Source organism: Penicillium canariense (assembly GCF_028826845.1).
Source record: "Penicillium canariense strain IBT 26290 chromosome Unknown utg000001l_segment0_segment0, whole genome shotgun sequence".
Classification (NCBI taxonomy): Eukaryota; Fungi; Ascomycota; class Eurotiomycetes; order Eurotiales; family Aspergillaceae; genus Penicillium; species Penicillium canariense.
The window spans coordinates 5,697,653-5,714,754 of record NW_026622728.1 but is presented as its reverse complement, the minus strand read 5'-3'; the positions used below and the strand labels follow the sequence as shown (position 1 = coordinate 5,714,754).

Genomic DNA, 17,102 nt, shown 5'->3' with positions numbered 1-17,102 from the left:
CATAGTGCCCGTGAATGCCGCTAATATTGTTGCTTGACATGGCGCCCCACCGACAATACTCCACAAATCCTACCCGAGAGCGGTCCGCAGGACACCCCGCGGACACGCGCATTCTGGGCCTCGGGGCCCGCGGGCCCCGAGGAGGCGCGGGCGCTCATTCCGGGATAGGTGCCTTTACCATATTGTACGCATTGCGTATACATAGACTCACGTCTTGTGGCTATATTGGCAAACCGCGTCTGTGAAATCATTGCCAAGGCATTCCGTGCCCGACCAGCGGCTCCTCCAGGCGTGAATAAGCCTGGTCGTCTTGTATTAGCCTATCTTTCTCCTTCACTCCTTTCATGTCGATGTTGGTCGATGCCAGGGCGATCGAACGATGGATCCTCTGAGCATCGCTGCTAGCACACTTTGGAAGATCAGCTCTTGCTGAGTTTTGCCAGCGATAGCAAAGCGCGGTAATCTCACAAGAGGTGGTGAATCTATATAAAGACGAGGTAGAAAGGGCCGGGATCCGACTTCGGCAGGGCTTGTTGAGATACTACAAATACTGCTGAAACAATCAGGAAAGCCATCTATACCTAGTCCTTGATGCTTAGGTTGGACGAAAGTCGGGAGCAGGCAGAGATATTAGATCTGATTGCAACCATCGAGGGCTCCACTTCCTCCACGAATATCCTGATTACTCGTCGCTCGGGAGATCTAGAAACTTAACTCCTACTGATTTGGGTATGGGTGCTAGAATTACCTTCGGCGATTGGTGTCTAATTTTTTACGGATAAGTCAGTGTTGTATATCATGGGCAAATAACTTTGTAATACCTAAGAAATATCAGCGTCCATGCCCGTGTCCACCTAGCCGTTTGAGGCGGGCCCCGTCAAGCTGTCAGCTCCCCAGCCCGAGCCCGCTGTCCAATCCGGATCAGATCAGAATTGCTGAGCGTATCTTCCTCAAACCCATGGACTACTTGATCCAGCAAAGCTGCTGCGATGTCGGGCAGGTCGATATGTGGGAGGCCCGGGATCTCTCGCTTCTCCTTGCCCGGCGCATCGATGAGCCCAGGCTTCACGACGCAGGATTGGACTGCGCCTTGAGACTGTTCCCCGTAAGCGAGAACGAGTGCTTCTGTCTCTCCCTGGAGCATTTCCGTAAGAATCCATTTGCACGTGGTATTCCGGAGCGTAGGTTGAGGAAACCAAGGAAGACTGGGAGGGCCAGGCAGGCACCCGCCCCCTTGACTATACTATACATACCCGCAGTAGGCCGTAGTCAATAAGGCCGTGGTTTTGCAATTCTTCGGGTACTTCAGCCCGGCTGCGGGGCGCAAAATGGCCGCTCATGTAGATGAAGCGGCGCGGTTTATCTGGCGTTTGACGGAGGGCATGCAGAGCCTGAATGGCTGTGGTGGCGTAGTCGCGGGAGATCTTGCAAGTCTCCTCCCATGGGACGGTATTAAGCTTCATCGGTGTCACGGCAATGGTCCTGTCTAGGGTGAGTCTGATGGTTCTTTTGTGATTTGTAACAAATTTTGAATCTTGCTGGTGTCGAGTAGCAGAGAAGAGAGAACCAAAGGGCCAAGCTAGCCATCCGTGATAGATGGTGAACGTACCAAATACAGGCATCCGCGTCCTCGAATTCCTTTTTTACAGGGTCAGAATACCTCTCAAAGTTGTCGCAGATGATTGATTTCAGTTTTGCAGCGGCAGGGTCGGCCTCTGACGGCACAGGAGCCATGCGTCGCCCCAGGGCGACTATCGAGGTAATTGCAGGGTTCTTGAGAGCTTGGGAGATCAATTCTGCGGCGACAAAGCCGGTCGAACCGCCGATCACAAGCTTCATGGCGATAGACTCTGTTGTGGTGTCGCTGGAGAGCGCTTTGGACAGAGGTGCAGAAGCTGGGGTGGTGCGATGGCGATGGTGCGCTCCAGGGAGAGTAATGGGACGCCTGAAAGGCAATGTAGTAGCTCAGCCGGTGTAAGCTAAACTTGCTGAGTCGACCAGACCGACTGAGGGCCTGTCGGACTGATCTCTGCATTGATAGTTATGTCGATACATTCTGTCCAAGGGTATCTGTTCGAGGTATTGGCATCGTCGATGGTCTTGAATTGAAATCAATCCAGCTCAGCCCTGCGGTCTCTGCGGCTGATATGGCCGTAGTCTAGTAGGGCCAAGGGGCAAGAGGATAGGCCAGGATCAAAAAAATAGGTTAGGAGTTTCCACTTGCTAGGTGATAGGTTTTAGTTCCAGCAAGGGGAGTTCCTGTGACTTTGAAATCCTCGCCTGTTCGACCAGCGCTGCGCCACCGGGACTCACCAGTGTCGACCTTGCAATCGCAGCTCCCCGCCACGCCGGTGGAGATCGCCGGGCAATGGGAGCCGTGGTGCCTGAGTCCCAAGGTTTCCACGGGGGCTCGACCGAAAGCACGACAGGCCAAAAAGGCATCGCAGCGGGTGGGCCAGGTGGACTCGGGCGTCGGAAATTCGGGCGTCGGGAGTGGAAGATTGAGGCAGCCTGCTCCACCGGGGGTCACGGCGTCTGCGTCCGCACAGATCAACAGAGGCCGGGTCAGATCCCGAAAGTCTGGGGAAGGGGACATTGTATGAAAGTTGGACTTGTCCATTAGCTTCAAAGGACGACTAATCATGCCAGTAGCTCTGGCGGTCAGCCATTAGGCGACCGGAGGGGAAGTTTTCCCTGCCCTCAACGGCCGTTTGCAGGGCCGATAAGATCGGTGGGGATCGGCCACTCGCGGGCATCGGAGCTGCCCGATGCTGCTCTCCTCGCGCATCAGCCCATTTGCACCGCCAAATAAATAGTCTCGATCAGCGCTGTTTTTGGGTCTTGCACCAGACCTGCTTCGCTTGTTTCTCCTGCTCTTTCGTCGCGCCTCGCCTTTCTTGACACGAAATCTGTCGTCGAGACTGCAATCTTTCTTTCCCCTCTTATCGCCCCAGCTTTCGTTCACGCCATCATGAGCACTCTGGCTGCTGCCCGCTACGGCAAGGACAATGTCCGCGTCTACAAGGTTCATCGCGATGAGAAGACCGGTGTCCAGACCGTCGTTGAGATGACTGTCTGCGTCCTGCTGGAGGGCGAGATCGAGACCTCGTGAGTACTTGGACCCTCTGAGCGCGCCGGCAACCCAGACTGACCAGCGATTGCGCGCACAACAGCTACACCAAGGCCGACAACAGTGTTGTCGTCGCCACCGACTCAATCAAGAACACCATCTACATCACCGCCAAGCAGCAGCCCGTCACTCCCCCGGAGCTGTTCGGTTCCATCCTCGGCACGCACTTCGTCGAGAAGTACGCTCACATCCACGCCGCGCACGTCAACATCATTACCCACCGCTGGGTGCGCATGAACATCGACGGCAAACCCCACCCGCACTCCTTCATCAAGGAGGGCGGCGAGACCCGCAATGTCCAGGTTGACGTGATCGAGGGCAAGGGCATCGATATCAACTCCTCCATCAACGGCCTGACCGTTCTCAAGAGCACCGGCTCCCAGTTTTGGGGCTTCGTCCGCGACGAGTTCACCACCCTCAAGGAGACCTGGGACCGCATCCTCAGCACCGATGTTGCCGCCAACTGGCAGTGGCGCCGCTTCAGCGGCCTGCCCGAAGTCAAGGCCAATGCCCACCACTTCGATTATGCGTGGGAGACGGCCCGGAACACCACTCTCAAGGTCTTTGCTGAGGAAAACTCCGCCAGTGTGCAAGCGACCATGTACAAGATGGGCGAGCAAATCCTGGCCGCCGTGCCTCTCCTCGAGACGGTCGAGTACGCACTGCCGAACAACCACTACTTTGAGATTGGTATGTTTCAAGTCTGTTCTTGATTTATTGAATGCATTTTTGTCTAACCTGTTCCTTTTTGATACAGATCTCAGCTGGCACAAGGACCTCAAGAACACCGGCAAGGACGCCGAGGTGTACGTCCCCCAGTCCAACCCCAACGGCCTCATCAAGTGCACGGTGGGCCGTGCTGGCCAGAAGGCCAAACTTTAAATGCTTTAAACATCGGGGATGCGCGGATTCTGGAGTTTCGAGAGCATGCTGTTTTCCTGTACATATGTTTATGTCTCTATATACCACGGGGCGTGCCAAGACACGACTCCATCAATTTGGAACACATTTCTTTATTTCCATTTGTGAATTTGCTTTGCTATAAGTACATGCCAAGGGGGAAAATGAGCATAGTGGATGAATAAGATAGTAGAAAAGAGGAATCAAAAGAAACTGAAAAAGGTCACTCCCAAATATTGGACTCCACACCTATGCGCTTGCGGTTTTGATCATAACGCGGAAGAAAAATAGATTACACGGACAAACCCGGGGTTGGGCCCTGGTTGGGTTGTAAATGGCGAGACAGAGAAAGAAGGGCAGGGGGGATTCTATGCCGATGCCGACGGCTTGGCCGCCTCCTGGAAGGCTTGTTGGACTTCGGGCTGGTTCAAAACTGATTTGTTGCCGAACTTGACGATGTTCTCCTTGTAAGGATGCGCGAGGCCCTCGAAAGCTGGAACAATTTGCGTTAGCCACCGTTATCGGATTCTGAATGTCTCCAAAGACAAGGTTCAAACTCACTCTTAAGGCGAGCCAACCGTGGCTCCTGAAGTCGGTTCTTGGGCAGCATGCCCTTGACTGCGCGGCGCAAGACCTCACCACCACCCCATTTGGCGAACATTTGATCCATAGTCATGCTCTTCAGGCTACCGGGGCGAGTCGTGTGCGTGTAGTACAGCTTTTGGAAGCGCTTCTTGCCAGTTGTCCGGAGGTCGTGGCAGCCGGCGACCACGACGTAGTCACCACAATCTGTCGAGGGGTCGTAGATCGGCTTGTGCTTGCCCATAAGGACGAGGGCGATAGACGAGGCCAGGCGGCCAAGGGAGCGAGGGTCAGAGCCGGCATCGACATAGTGCCATGCCCGGGAGTAGGCAAGACGGGTCTGGACAAGCAAAGGTTAGATACTGGTGATTCTCGGCCATTGGGAAGCTCAAGAGCAGCAATGCTACTGCAAGGTGATTTCAAGTACCTTTCCGACCGTCTGCGACATCTTCGCGAATAGATATCAAGAGTGTGGAAGGGGGATGGGCGTCGAAACAAACACGCGGACCGCAAAAAGACCTGGCAACTCACCCGACCCCGAACTTTCCTGCCGCGCATCTCCGCCGACCGCGTACCCCACGTGACCAAGCCCTAAGCCAGAGAAAGCACTAACCATTTTCGGACTAGCGGTCACTAAGCGAAATCCGCACGGAAGGGCAATTCAGGCGAATCGCCGCAGTGTGGGAATTCGTGGTCGACTTCTTTCCATCTCCCTCGACAACACACACCCTCCCCTATCGACACCATGGCTTCCACCGCCCCCAGTGTGCAATGCTTCGGCAAGAAGAAGACGGGTGAGTCGCCGCGCCTCCGCGAGATATTGCAAGTGCTTTTTGCTGATGATCAACTTTTCCAATAGCCACCGCTGTCGCCCACTGCAAGGTATGAAGCCGAAGCTTAGACACCCCCCGCTCTACGATCATTGCGTCTATGGGAAGTACGGAGGACACATCGCCTGGAGGCTTATTGCGAAGAGAAGGAAAGGGAAAATGGACGGATTTGAAGAATGTTGAAGTTGTTGATGGGCGATGTGAAAACCGCACATCACATGGCGCAATGATGAATGATGCGAGCCAACCACTTCGAAGGAACAGCACACTGAGACTTTTCGATTTTACAGCAAGGAAAGGGCCTGATCAAGGTCAACGGCCAGCCCCTCTCTCTGGTCCAGCCTGAGATCCTGCGCTTCAAGGTACGCTACTTAATCGCCCACCCGCACAATCCCTACCCCGGCATCGAATGGAATATCTCGCGACAAGGGAGAATTAGGAGAAACAATGACAGCGGGGAACATTTGAACAACCGGAGCATTTTTTTTGGCTGACGTGATTTCTTCGGCCGTGAACAGGTCTACGAGCCCCTCCTGATCGTCGGCGCTGACAAGTTCGCCGGTGTCGACATCCGCGTCCGCGTCACCGGTGGTGGTCACACCTCCCAGGTCTACGCCATCCGTCAGGCCATCGCCAAGTCCATTGTCGCCTACTACCAGAAGTACGTCGACGAGCACTCCAAGAACCAGCTGAAGCAGGCGTTCGTCCAGTACGACCGCACCCTGCTCGTTGCCGACAACCGCCGGGCCGAGCCCAAGAAGTTCGGTGGTCGCGGTGCCCGTGCCCGTTACCAGAAGTCGTACCGTTAAATTCCTCTTATCCCATATCATATTGTGTTTATGCATGCGGCGAAAGGAATTTATCAAAAAAACGGTGCTTCATGGAATGGAAATGGAATGGGTCTCTGCATCTCTCCTATTACGACTTGTTTTCCATGGAACTTCTGCGTGTGGGTGACGTTGGGAGGATTATGGTTGTTGTCCTGAGCGGTTGGAGATCAGTCGGAAACGGTTCTCAACCCGGTGCCGGTGCTGGCTGTGTGTGATGTGGTGGCAGACAGGATGGATATTCCTATGTCTTTTTTTACTGGCGCTGTTTTGAACGGCTGGAAAATATACCTAGCATAGGCCAGGAAAATCTGCTCAAATAACACCGGGTTTTTATGTTTGTTCAATCTGCTACTTGATCTTTGCACGTAGTTGGCTATTGGGAGCCTGGATGTTCGAGAATCCTTTTGGATGGTGCATGTAGCGTTTTCTTGCTGGGAATCGACCGCTATCATTGCCAGGTGTACAAGTGGAGTGTTCATTAAATGCAGGTGTCACCATGTCTACTCGAATGAACCACATATTGCTGGTACAATCATATCTTCAATCCGTGGGTGTTCTAGTTGCTTCACTGGCATGGTTTTCGTACCTGCAGGGGGTAATTTTTGATCTTTTAACCTCACGAAATGCTCACAGACTGCACTGATCTGTACACTGCTCAACGAGTCCCTGTCGAAATTCGACAGTTGTCTGTGACGGAACCTAGCGGAATTGTACAAAATTCCACGAGGTAACTAAGGAGACGTTCGATAAGAAACCGAGTATAGGAAACAATATATCTATGAGCGAAATAGAACCTCCAACCATCTCACTATGACATCAATTCATCACGGGGGTATGCACGTCTTGTGATTGAAAAATGGCTATTGACTCCAGGAAATGACAACGAATCTGATCACCAAGCAGAGTATCATTCCTCGTCCTTGTCCTCGTCCTCCTCTTCCGCATTCTCCCCAAGCTGGAAGTCGTCCGGGGAAAGCAGCTCAAATGGGTTGTAAAATAGGCCCCGGTCCTGCCAGGGAATACTGGCAGCTGCAGTGGGAAGAACTCGAGGCAGCGGCTGCGCGCACTCATCCTCGTAGAAAGAAATCCGCATATCCTTGTAAAACGCCCTGGACTTCATGCAGGTGCGGGCATACAAGGCTCCACCAACAGAGCTGGTCGAGACGTACGCGTTGTTGTTTTGAAACACCACCGAGATTACGGCAAGGTTATGAATGTGGTGAAGGTCCCGGCGGATGACCGCCTCAGTGACCTTGGAGTCGACATTTTCAATGATGATGTTGCGACTCACATCACCGGCATCTACCTGGAGATAGACGTAGTGGGGAGCCACGTAGGCGCGCAGCGCCCACTCGACTGTAGTCTGTAGGATGTTGAAACGATTAGCACTTCAAATGACAGCTGAAGATAAACAGATCAAAGAAGCAAAAGGAAATAATGGGTAACAGAGGGCATGAATGATCAGTGACTATTGGACCTACAAGACGGCCGGCGACGTAGAATGGGGTAGCCTGGGCGTAGGCCAAGAAGGCGGCGGCGTCCTCGCCACGGGCAAAAGTCACATTGACCTGGTTGCGATAACGCTGGAGGTAGATCTGCAGCAATGGCCCACCTCGTACGACCGCAGCGACCTCAGCGTGGGTCACAGGAACCGGAGGCCGGAGGAGCACACTGTGGTTGATCCCCTGGCGAGGTTCTGGGTGACCCCCAGGCCCTGCGGCTCCTCGATGTCTTCCAAGGCGGATTCAATGCCTGCAAGGTCGAAATAGACTCCTCCATCTGAGTCAGGGTCGGTAGCACCATCGTCGGGCTGATCAGGGTTGCAAATGCTAACTTTAACTCGGACTTTAGCCAAAGCAGATGACAAGAGGAAGGATGAAAGAAATCTGTCAAAACCTGGGATGAAAATAATCAGCAGGTAACGGATGGTATGATGGAGCGAAAGCGTACTTACACCTTGGGTCTCACGCTCACCAGGTTGCAAGTCGGCTCTGAGCCTGTCTGGAGGACGATGTAAATTGAAGGTGCACTTTTGTCGGGTGGCTTGGTTGATAGAGAAAGGTGGGAACAAAACTTACTCAGTTCGGCAGAGTCACGCAGCTTTAAGAAGCCAAAAATTGTCAGAGGGTTTAAACAGTGAGAACGGGGAAGTGTGGCGGCATACTAGTCTCTTGTACTCGTGGGTCGTGATTGAAACTGTACTAGGAGGCGGAAACGAGGAGCGCTTCTCAAAGCTTCGTGTCCCGACAGGGTTGTTTTGACTCTGGAAAGACATTGCAAATGGCTAAGCGGTGCCAAACAGTCAGTATACGTTAAAATGCATAATGCGAGTTGAGTGGAAGGAGTCGACTCTAACCTCTCTTAAGTCAAGATGCTTGGATCTGAGTTAACCGGGGAAGAGTCAATATGGAAACTCATGATGAGAGCAAATCCAGTGCAGAACGTCCCAAACATATAACAAACCAGAAGCCCGGATTGAGAAGTAGGCACCCAAAAATCAGGCGGTGAACATCAGAGATGGGAGTCAGTTCTGAGAATCGGGAAAGTGAGACAGATATCGGTAAGATGGGAATAAGAGAACATGGAAGAATAAGAGAGATAGCAGGGTACGACAGATCAATCTGTGCAGTCAGCAGAGCTAATGGCGGCATTTGAAGGGTTCAGGACGGAAAGCCGGAGAATGTAGAGATATTAGAGATCAAGAAGTTCTGGTGGGGTGAATAGCAAGACAGGAACATAACTTCTGATCTACGTAGGAGCCTAAGAAGGCAACGTGCGTATTCACCTTCATTTGTGTCTAGAAGACTGAGGTGATAAAAGATCCTCGAATAGCCACGTGTGATGTGGATGAAGCATGTAGATAGTGCGTGGTGCCTGAAAATATACAGGCAGCGTAGAACTGGAATTAGCTCCACAGGTGAAGGCATCAAGGTGCTACGTAGACACCGTGATAAGGAGATATTATGGCAGTCATAACGGCCAAGGTAGGTTAAAGCTTCCTTTGGAGACGTAGTCGTCTTCCCCTAGCCTATTTAGCTAGCCGGAGACACCTAAATACTTATATCGACCTACAGACTCTGAGGATAGATATCAGAAGCAAAAAGTCCATTTATGGAGGAATTATGCCGGATAAATGAACAGACTATTGACTAGACTCACCTCAGATAGGGTGCTTTACTCCGTCCTTGGCCATCCATGGAGCTAATATGCTACTAGCATTCCCAGTCCCGGCTAACATTGTTCCTACTCTTCACTGATACTAGAAATCTTTAAACCTCATCTGAATATTCGATAGAATCAGTCCAGCATCAAACAAAAATCCAAAAATCCAAAGGGTGTGTTAGTAGGCCCAATTAGGATCAGCGGGTTAGGGCTGACAGCAGTCCGACATAAGGCAGTAAGGCAGTAAGGCAGTAAGGCAATAAGGCAAAAACTTACCTAAACCACTTTAACGCGTCCCGATCGCGTCCCGTCGCGCCTCCTTCCGGCGCGATCTCCCTTTGCTGTCCTCCCTTTCCCCGCAACCTATTGTCATATTGATTCCCACGCGACTTATGGGCTTTGGTCCATAATCACTCCAATCATGCCTTCTGCTCGCGACACATTGGCTGAGCTGAAGGCTCTCCGTGCTTCCGGCAAGAAGCGCATCTCGACCTACGAAATCGAGGAACAGGGCGATATTTACGACGAGGTTGATGATGATGGCTATAAAAAAGTGATTCGCAGCCGCCTCGACCAGGACGACTTTGTCGTTGACGATAACGGTGCGGGATATGCGGACGATGGCCGAGAAGTATGGAACGAACGTACCGCGGAATACGACAGCGACGACAGTAATGAACTGCCTGCACGAGGCAAGGCTGCTAAAAGAAAACGCGAGGAGGAGAAGCAACGGCAGGAGAAGATCAACAATGGTATCTCCAAGTATTTCAACACTGGTAATGCCGCTGCATCGGCCCCCAAGCCCAAGGTGAGTTTGCTGTCAGGATTGCAACGATCGAAGCCACTGCTAACCATAGGAATTAGCCGGTTGCTACCGCCGAGGATGACGCTTTTATGAAGGATCTCCTTGGTGAAGTCGACACGAACATCGTTTCCAACCACGTCCCCACCAGGAATATTGTCAAATCAGAGGCCCGGCGCAAAGTCCGCGTCCTCTCCCCTCCCTTGTCTGAGAAACGACGCCGAGAAAAAGTCAACGATAGAGACGAGAACGATATTCCAAGCTCGCCAGTGAAGGAACAACCCACACTACACTCCGATGACTTTGATGACGGCCCACTTCCCCAGGGGGATGACGACGATGTCGACATGGGTGATCCGATGCCCTCATCCCCTATCAGCAAAGCGGTGGAGCGCAGGACCAACGCAATTCCAGTCAAGAAGGAAGAATCCGACGATGATGACATTGACATGATGGATGTTGCGGAAGCTACCATTTCTTCAAACATGAAGGCTGCTAGTGTTAATATGGCGGGAAGCCGCCCGCCGCCAAAGCTCAAGAAGGAGATCCTTGCCACACCAGCCAGCTCTTCCCCAGCTAAAGCTACACCAGAGGTCCTGGATCCTTCTTGGAATGATATTCAAAGCAAACTGAACGTTCTCAGCAGCCCAGCACCTGAAATGCGGTCTTTCGGAAAGTTGCGCGCCCAGGATGTTGTTGAGGAGGACGGCAGCCTACGGATGTTCTGGCTGGATTACACTGAGGTCAACGGTAGTCTCTGTCTGTTCGGTAAAGTGAAGAACAAGCAGAACGGCTCCTATGCCAGTGCATTCGTCAAGGTCGATAATGTTCTACGGAAACTTTACTTCCTTCCTCGCGAGCACCGACACAAGCAAGGCAGAGAGACCAATGAGGAGGTCGATATGGAAGATGTCTATGGGGAAGTGGACGGGCTCATGTCACGAATGCGAGTCGGTATGCACAAGATCAAGCCTTGCACTCGCAAGTACGCATTTGAGCTGTCTGGTGTTCCGAAGGAGGCCGAATATCTAAAGCTTCTTTACCCGTACGATAAGCCTGCACTGCCTATGGACATCAAGGGCGAGACCTACTCACACGTCTTCGGCACCAACACCTCTCTATTTGAGCAATTTGTCCTGTGGAAGAACATCATGGGCCCTTGCTGGCTCAGAATCGATGGAGCAGATTTTTCTGCCGTGAACAACGCATCCTGGTGCAAATTCGAATGCCAGGCCTCCAAGCCAGCCCTCATCAACCCGGTTCCAGAAACTGAGAATTTGGATACTCCTCCTTTGACGCTCATGAGTTTGTCTTTCCGCCACCAGCTCAATGTGAAGGACAACAAGCAGGAAATTCTTATGGCGAGTGCCAGAGTGTATGAGAACGTCTCTCTTACAGATACTACCCCTCCAGAGAGGCTTCCTTGCAAGACCTTCACCGTGATGCGCCCTACCGGACCCTCTTATCCCATGCATTTCGAGGCCGAGACTCGAAAGCAACGAGGCACGTTCATGCTAGAAAAGAGCGAGCAATTTTTGTTAAGCAAATTCCTCGCTCTGTTTGAGAAGATGGATCCCGATGTGATCATGGGTCATCAGTTGCAGGATGTTGACCTTGGCATTCTTCTGAATCGCATGCGGGAGAAGAAGACCCCTGGGTGGCATCGCATTGGTCGACTGCGTCGTAGCGAGTGGCCTAAGCTAAACAGGGGTGGCGGCGGTTTCTTTGCTGAAAGGCAGCTTATTGCCGGACGACTTCTGTGTGACGTTGGTAATGACATGGGCAAGGTAAGGTTTCTTTCACGATGATTCCTGCAAGTATTTAAATGCTAATTCCACGACAGTCTCTCATGATGAAATGTCAGTCGTGGAGTTTGACGGAGATGTGTCAACTCTATCTCGGGGAGGGCAACAACCGCCAAGATCTTGATATCGAAGCCGCCTTGAAGTCGTGGGCATCGACCAAGGAGGGTCTCATGAACTTTGTCAATCACTGCGATACAGATACCTACTTCATTGCTGCCCTGGTACTACGTCTGCAGATGCTCCCGCTCACCAAGGTGCTGACAAACATTGCCGGTAACTCCTGGGCACGTACCCTCAGCGGTACCCGCGCCGAGCGCAACGAGTACATTCTGCTTCACGAGTTTCATCGTAACAAATACATCTGCCCGGACAAATATTCCTCTCGCTTGCAGAAGGCCGAGGAGAAGATGCTGGATGGAGATGATGATGACGCGGCAGACAAGAAAAAGAAGGACAAGTACAAGGGCGGTCTCGTCTTCGAGCCCGAGAAAGGCCTGTACGACAGATTCATCCTGGTCATGGACTTCAACAGTTTGTACCCTAGTATCATCCAGGAGTACAACATTTGCTTCACAACAGTCGATCGGCAGGCAACTGTGAGTAATAAAGCCTTGTCACATAAGCCCCTTTGCCGATTTTTTAACCTCTTCGTTTTAGTCCGAAAATGAGAACGAGGAAAAGGTTCCCGAAGTCCCCTCTTCAGACCAAGAGCAAGGAATCCTGCCTCGCCTTATTTCAACCCTGGTCGGTCGTCGACGAGAGGTGAAGAAGCTTATGAAAGACAAGCGTGCTACGCCCGAACAGCTTGCTTTGTGGGATACGAAGCAACTTGCGTTCAAGCTCACGGCTAACTCCATGTATGGATGTCTGGGATACACTCAAAGTCGATTCTACGCCCGTCCCCTGGCCATGCTCACTACTTTTAAGGGGCGTGAGATTCTTCGGAGTACCAAGGATCTTGCTGAGAGCAAGCAACTGCGTGTCATCTATGGTGATACTGATTCGGTCATGATCAACACCAACATGGATACTATCAGTGATGCACTGAAGGTCGGTGAAGAGTTTAAGAAATCAGTCAACGAGCGATACCGTCTGCTTGAGATCGATATCGATAACGTTTTCCGCCGGCTGTTGTTGCATGCTAAGAAGAAGTATGCGGCTGTTAACCTAACGGAGGTCGACGGCAAGTACATTGAGAAGCTAGAAGTCAAGGGTCTTGACATGAAGCGACGTGAATACTGCGCCCTGTCAAAGGAAGTATCGCAGAGGCTTCTGAACGAGATTCTCTCCGGCGAGGACCAAGAGATTGTTCTTAACAAAGTTCACGATTACCTGCGTGAGCTCGCAGAGAAGATGAAGGAGTTTGCAGTCCCCGTTCAAAAATATGTTATTTACACGGTACGTCAAGGACAATTACCAAGTAGGGGACTGTCAGTGATGCTAAACATGAATTCAGAAACTGTCCAAGAGCCCAGACCAATACCCCAACAAAGAGACCATGCCTCCAGCACAGGTTGCCCTCCGCGACATTGCTCGGGGCAAGAACGTTCGACCAAATGACGTTATTTCATACATCGTCACAAACGGAGATGCAGAGACATCATCTCTCCCCCCTGCCAAGCGATCCTACAGCCCACAAGACGTTCTCAAGCCCAGTTCCGGGCTCAAGCCCGATGTCGAGTTCTACCTGCTTAAGCAAATCTTCCCTCCTATCGAGCGTCTCTGCGCCCCCATCCCCGGTACTGATGCCGTCCGTCTTGCCGAATGCCTGGGTCTTGATGTTCGCAAGTACCAAATCAACACATCCAGTTCAAGCAAACAGCAGGATAACGAGATATTCCCGCTGGAGTCGCAAATTCCCGATTCTGTCCGCTTTGCCCACTCTGCACGATTGACCCTCAAGTGCCGCTTCTGCAAAGAGCAGTCGGTGTTTGAAGGCCTAGCAAACACCCCGCAAATGTGCTCAGCGAATGGAATCATTTGCCCAAACGAAAGCTGCCAGAAGCCCTTTGCCGTTTTGACAATTATTGCACAGCTGGAGAACCAGATCCGCGAACAGACCGCCAAATACTACGAGGGCTGGTTGGTTTGCGATGATTCGGCATGCGGGAACCGCACACGCCAGATCAGTGTGTACGGCCATCGGTGCCTGGGTCCCCGAGGCCGCGCCGAGGGTTGTCTGGGTCGGATGGCCTACGAGTACAGCGAGAAGCAGATGTACAACCAGCTTCTGTACTTTGCCGGCCTGTGGGATGTGGATAAGGCCAAGGCTGCTGCTGCCAAGGAGACGGGAGAAAAGAAGGATAGCTTGGCGGCTCTTGCGGAGTTCAACCGGATCCGCTTTGGGACCATCAAGACGGTGGTGGATGGCTACCTGAAGAAGTGTGGTCGGCAGTGGGTTGAGATGGACACGCTCTTCCGCTTCATGTTACAACAATAGCCCTGGTGGCGTATGACTTTTGGAAACTTGTAAATAGGCTTTCTTTTCCGGGCATGGGTTAAGTTATGAGGAATATAGTTGCGTAATGCTGATTTCCTTGCATCTATATCTGGGGTTACCGCACTCATGACCTTATGTCCTAAATAGATCTTCGTAGTATTTATGAACAACCGAAACACCTATCGAGGGAGGCTTCTTGTCGGAACCGCCCGCTCAGAAACACGCCCTACATCTCTCCCACGCCCTACATCTCTCCCACGCCCTTGCCCCATCCACGCCCTATTTCCACTACCGAGCTTGGCCAATCACAACGCCGGGCTTCAACTCGGAAACCCATTCGGTTCCAGTCCATCGCGGGATGGGCTCAGTCCATCCAGCCTATAACAGCCCCGATTTGCATTCGCTCTAAAAATTTCGTGGTAGTTGACTCCACTTAGGATGCCATTTACCTGATTCTCCTGAGACCCAAACGGTCTCGATGACTGCTTCTATAATTTCCTTTGACGACTCCAACAGAATTGTTCCTCATGTGAATTTTTGATTCAGTGTGGAAGATGAGGATTTTCCATGATGTCGACAACACAGACTATAACTGTGAAGCACACTGGCTCTGTGCCTTCTGGTGAAGGCCGTGTTTCCTTAATTCGCCTCGAAACGACTAGTTTTCAATCCAGCGAAGATGAGAGACAGGACACTGAGCAGCTCGCCACTCAGATTTCCAAGCTTCGGAGCATAATTATCGTGTTCCAAATGAGCGGCAATACAATGCTCTCGAGTATCATCAATGGTCTCGTCACCGTTGGTCTTCCCACAATTGCAAAAGACCTTCAATTGCCTTCATCGCTATCTTTCTGGCCGGTGTCAGTGTCTGGACTAGCAACTGCCTCAACCTTGTTGCTGGCAGGCTCCTTGGCAGATGTCGTCGGGCCACGATGGGTGGACCTTACTGGAACTTTTGCAAGTGGCGCATTGATGCTTGGGATGGGGTTTGCGAAGAAAGGCACGGAGATGGTTGCGATGCGTGCCATCCAAGGCGTCGGTCTCGCACTTCACCTGGCATCAGCTGTCGGCATTGCCACTCAAGTTTTTCCTCAGGGGAAAAGCAGAAACATGGCTTTCGCATGCCTCGGTATGAGTCAACCTGTTGGTTTCTGTGTTGGTCTTGTTCTGGGTGGAGTTTTCGTGGACACCGTCGGCTGGCGAGTCGGCTGGTACATCTCAGGCAGTGCTGCTCTATTTCTTTCGATCGTTGGTTTATGGGCCCTCCCAGGGAACAGACATCCTCTTCAACGTGTGAAAATTCTGCATGATATGAAACACAAGATTGACTGGGTTGGTGCGATACTTGCGTCTGCTTTTATGGCGCTTCTTTGCTACTTGCTCGCGTAGGTTTATCGTCCACTTTCATGCAAATGTGAGCCAACTAACGTTTATGAACAGTATCCTCAGCTCAAATGTGTATCGTATCAAGGAAACTGCTAGCATTGTCATACTTTGTTTGGCTGCGCTTGCGTTGCCTTCATTCATCACATGGATTCACTACCAGGTTCGCCGCGGAAGACCAGCACTCATTCCCAATGCGTTCTGGAGGAATCCAACCTTCTCGAGCATATGTGCTACCATCGCACTATCATTTGCAGTGATCAACTCCATGGAGCTATTCGCGAGTTTATTGTAGGTAATCTTGTAATTCATGTGGAAAAGCGTCGCTGATTTGTTCTCCTTCTCAGTTTCCAAGAGATTCAACAACTGTCTGCTCTTCAAGCATCCATTCGCATCCTCCCAAGTCTGGTTGTTGGGGTCCTCGTCCAAGTAACTGCAGGTTTCTTCGTCCACAGAGTACCTGCCATCTGGATTGTGGTGCTCACTGCCATTTTGTGCTCGCTATCACCCTTGCTCATGGCCACCGCTCAGCCAGCCTGGCCATACTGGGCAAATACCTTTGTGGCTCAATTGCTGCAACCGGTCAACTGCAACGCTCTCTTTACCGTCGGCCTCATAATCATCACAGATATTTTCCCGGAGGATACCAAGGCTCTTGCAGGAGCAGTGTTCAACACAGCAGCGCAATTCGGCACTGCCCTCGGATTTGCGATTCTGCAGGTCATCTCGTCAGTTGTTACTGAGAACAAAGAAGTCAACAAAGATGACATTTCTGCGTTGCTGGCTGGATATCGCGCAAGCTTTTGGACCATGTTTGCTTTCATGCTACTCTGTACCGCCATTTCAGGGCTTGGTCTCCGAAAGACTGGGCGAATTGGACTGAAGCGGGATTGAATGAGGCCAGGTTAGGTTCTTCGTTCATCCTACCAATCTATGTTGCGTACAATAATATATCATCATCTCGAAAAGATCACGTGTACGGCGCAAGTACGTTGATTGTATTCTTACGAGAAGACCCCCTTCGGGAGTGGTCCATCCAAGCCATAAGCTATGCTTTCTAGAGTAACTCACACGCTTTTCTCTGCAGTCAATTTGAACACCTGGAATGCTGCCTACCAAGTCTCACTGGATCCTCATTTTGGGGGAAGGAAGCATTGGAGCAGTCCTCGCTTATCGAGACTCTAGGTCATTTGAGTCATCAAACTTTTTTGCTGTCTGCCAATCTAATTATGATGGCC

At 51.6% G+C, this 17,102-nt stretch overlaps 7 protein-coding genes across 7 annotated transcripts; 4 read left to right on the top strand and 3 right to left on the bottom strand.

The window, feature by feature from the left end:
* Positions 1–877: 877 nt before the first annotated feature.
* Positions 878–1,839, bottom strand: N7482_001934 (uncharacterized protein; the record flags this gene model as incomplete). The annotated part of the gene is made up of 3 exons (XM_056684059.1): positions 878–1,135; positions 1,254–1,482; positions 1,610–1,839. The coding sequence occupies 3 exons, from the start codon at positions 1,837–1,839 to the stop codon at positions 878–880; spliced, it is 717 nt and encodes a 238-aa protein (XP_056547665.1).
* A 1,012-nt stretch (positions 1,840–2,851) lies between these two features.
* Positions 2,852–4,012, top strand: N7482_001933 (urate oxidase; the record flags this gene model as incomplete). The annotated part of the gene is made up of 3 exons (XM_056684058.1): positions 2,852–3,108; positions 3,174–3,820; positions 3,888–4,012. Coding segments are annotated over 3 exons (1,029 nt in total), but the record flags the coding sequence as incomplete, so codon positions are not given.
* A 386-nt stretch (positions 4,013–4,398) lies between these two features.
* Positions 4,399–5,060, bottom strand: N7482_001932 (mitochondrial 54S ribosomal protein uL13m; the record flags this gene model as incomplete). Its single annotated transcript, XM_056684057.1, has 3 exons — positions 4,399–4,523; positions 4,592–4,952; positions 5,040–5,060. The coding sequence occupies 3 exons, from the start codon at positions 5,058–5,060 to the stop codon at positions 4,399–4,401; spliced, it is 507 nt and encodes a 168-aa protein (XP_056547663.1).
* A 297-nt stretch (positions 5,061–5,357) lies between these two features.
* Positions 5,358–6,251, top strand: N7482_001931 (40S ribosomal protein uS9; the record flags this gene model as incomplete). Its single annotated transcript, XM_056684056.1, has 4 exons — positions 5,358–5,406; positions 5,472–5,494; positions 5,733–5,804; positions 5,961–6,251. 4 exons carry the CDS (start codon positions 5,358–5,360, stop codon positions 6,249–6,251), a joined length of 435 nt encoding a protein of 144 aa, XP_056547662.1.
* Positions 6,252–7,179: 928 nt separating this feature from the next.
* N7482_001930 (uncharacterized protein) lies at positions 7,180–8,075 on the bottom strand (the record flags this gene model as incomplete). The annotated part of the gene is made up of 3 exons (XM_056684055.1): positions 7,180–7,635; positions 7,754–7,943; positions 8,044–8,075. 3 exons carry the CDS (start codon positions 8,073–8,075, stop codon positions 7,180–7,182), a joined length of 678 nt encoding a protein of 225 aa, XP_056547661.1.
* Positions 8,076–9,855: 1,780 nt separating this feature from the next.
* N7482_001929 (DNA-directed DNA polymerase alpha catalytic subunit POL1) lies at positions 9,856–14,481 on the top strand (the record flags this gene model as incomplete). Its single annotated transcript, XM_056684054.1, has 5 exons — positions 9,856–10,242; positions 10,299–12,023; positions 12,080–12,637; positions 12,699–13,439; positions 13,498–14,481. 5 exons carry the CDS (start codon positions 9,856–9,858, stop codon positions 14,479–14,481), a joined length of 4,395 nt encoding a protein of 1,464 aa, XP_056547660.1.
* Positions 14,482–15,048: 567 nt separating this feature from the next.
* Positions 15,049–16,758, top strand: N7482_001928 (putative MFS transporter; the record flags this gene model as incomplete). The annotated part of the gene is made up of 3 exons (XM_056684053.1): positions 15,049–15,866; positions 15,922–16,155; positions 16,212–16,758. The coding sequence occupies 3 exons, from the start codon at positions 15,049–15,051 to the stop codon at positions 16,756–16,758; spliced, it is 1,599 nt and encodes a 532-aa protein (XP_056547659.1).
* Between the last annotated feature and the right edge of the window lie 344 nt (positions 16,759–17,102).